This window comes from Elaeis guineensis, chromosome 9, assembly GCF_000442705.2.
Source record: "Elaeis guineensis isolate ETL-2024a chromosome 9, EG11, whole genome shotgun sequence".
NCBI classification, from domain to species: domain Eukaryota; kingdom Viridiplantae; phylum Streptophyta; class Magnoliopsida; order Arecales; family Arecaceae; genus Elaeis; species Elaeis guineensis.
In genome coordinates, this window is record NC_026001.2 from 10,337,458 (window position 1) to 10,339,632 (window position 2,175).

Sequence of the window (2,175 nt, forward strand, 5' to 3'; positions counted from 1 at the left end):
GTTCAGGTTGACAAACAGAAAACAAGGATATCAGACATACCAGAACCATCTAGATCTAATAATGTAAAAGGTTCCTGTATAATTTATAGCTGTAACTGGCATCATGTTTAGTGTAGCGTCATAGTTGTATTGTGTAAAAGATATGTCATAATATTCCGATATAGACCTACATGGAGTCTATTAATTGAAATTTAAACCCCATTGGCATTTGAGGTAACTGTAGTCACATTTAAGGATTTCCCATTAAGTCCTTTAATAAACTCCTTGTTTACATTATAAATCCTGCCAAAATTAGCACTAAAGTGACATCATATCCAGGTCTGCTAATTCCCAGGTGGTAACTATCATATATAAACATGATTTCTTGTCGGCTGAAAAACCCACCTCTCACTGTTGTGCAGCCTGTTTAGAAAGAAAACATGATGTATCTATTTGCCAAATTAGAGTAATAGCATATTTTCACTGATGTAGTGACAATAATATCTCTTTTATAAGTGGAAATGTTTCAAGAAATTCCATCTGGAAAAACCTTTTCACACTTCCAAAAACTTCACATTTCTAATGTCATAATGTCTGATAGAGAACAATGATTCAAATAAAAATGTAATGTATAATGACATAGAGCCCTGAATGTTGGAGCATACAAAACTGTCTACAGATGTTTTCTATGTGGAAATCAGAAACAAATCTAAAGTAAAACAGTATTTATAAACACTTCTGGATGGAAATCAGAAGCAAATTCAGAATATATATATATATATATATATATATATATATATATAAGGATAAAATTGTGGAGCATTCATTTCAGGCACATGGAGAGTATCATATGCCCTAAGACATCACTACTTCATTTCCGGCCAATGTTTTGTTTCAAGCATTAAATATGTGCTGTCAATTGATTTCTGTGGTGCGATGACAGGACATTGCGTTGGCCATGGTGTCCATGAGACCAATCCCACTGGCTCCTATCATGGAGAAAGCGTCTCTGACACCAGAAAATTATGGGACTGTACGCCGATACTTCATTCAAACGATTGAAGACAACATGCTCTCGCCAGACATCCAGGAGAAGCTGGTCCGAGAGAACCCACCTCATGGGATATACAAGATTAAAGGCAGTGATCATTGTCCCTTCTTCTCGAAGCCGCAGTCATTAAACAAGATTTTGCTCGAAATTGCCCAGCTGTCATGGTGAGAGCAACTGGATGTGCCATGAGTTTACAATGACCTACAGGGCTGCAGAATGTGTAGATACTGTGACAAATGGAAAGGGTAGAAATGATGGTAAATTATTTGAAGCATGTGAGGAACTACATGAACAACAGGGAACCTAATGCTTGTGCTCCCTTTTAGTAATTTATATTTATCATGTTATTGTGATGGTTATAGTTTTCTTTCAGAAAAAGAAAAAAAACATAATAGAGATATCCAGATGTTTCAATTCACATATTATGGTAGAGATTATTTGAATGTCTATCGATGCAACAAAAAAAGATTAACAGATATTTCTATTTATAGATTTTGATACTCAGTTTTTTTATAAGAAATCTATATAGGATCATACAATAATTTTTTTAAAAAAATCTGGCTGATATATAATTTCATATTAGCTTTTATCTCTGAGTGAAGCGAATGAGTACCAATGTGGTATTCTGCTTACAGAGTTTTTCTTTTTTTTTTTTTTTTTTTGATGAAAGAGGAGGGAGGGTTCCCACCTTTGTTTATTGCTGGAAGATATTTACAAGAGGTTTATCAATTACAAATTGGCTTCCATACTTAGTGTGTAGGAGACCCATTTCCCCCTGAGCTGGGGAGTTGACAGGACCTCGATGTAGTAATGCTTTTTCCCTGATTTTCTCAACCAACAAGGGACCAAACCATGCAAGATGCGAGGGATAGTCCCTTGACACTCCTCCCTTGCTGTCTTTTCCTCATTACCATTGTTGAAACCTCTAGTCTCATCCCTCAACATTAGCATTCTTCCTAATGCTTTAATTTCTGCTTCTCATTTCTCCCTGTCAATAGATGTCCACTCCTTGAAGAGATTTATAACTTTGTGAAGGGTTGTGTGTGCAGAGTAGGCCTCAAAACAAAAAGTCCTCCCATTCCTTTCTTTCCACACAGTCCAGCAGATAGCAATTATCAGGCAGTTCCAGGATACTTCTGAAATGT

The 2,175-nt window shown here is 36.0% G+C and overlaps 1 protein-coding gene across 1 annotated transcript in view; it reads left to right on the forward strand.

Moving 5' to 3' along the window:
- The window catches only part of LOC105051699 (putative methylesterase 14, chloroplastic), a 7,262-nt gene extending 5,814 nt beyond the window's left edge, over positions 1-1,448 (forward strand). Inside the window, exon 5 of the mRNA XM_010932257.4 lies at positions 923-1,448. Within this exon, the coding sequence (XP_010930559.1) occupies positions 923-1,198 (276 nt within the window). The 3' untranslated portion in view covers positions 1,199-1,448. The remainder of the gene's footprint in view (positions 1-922) is intronic.
- Positions 1,449-2,175: the final 727 nt, after the last annotated feature.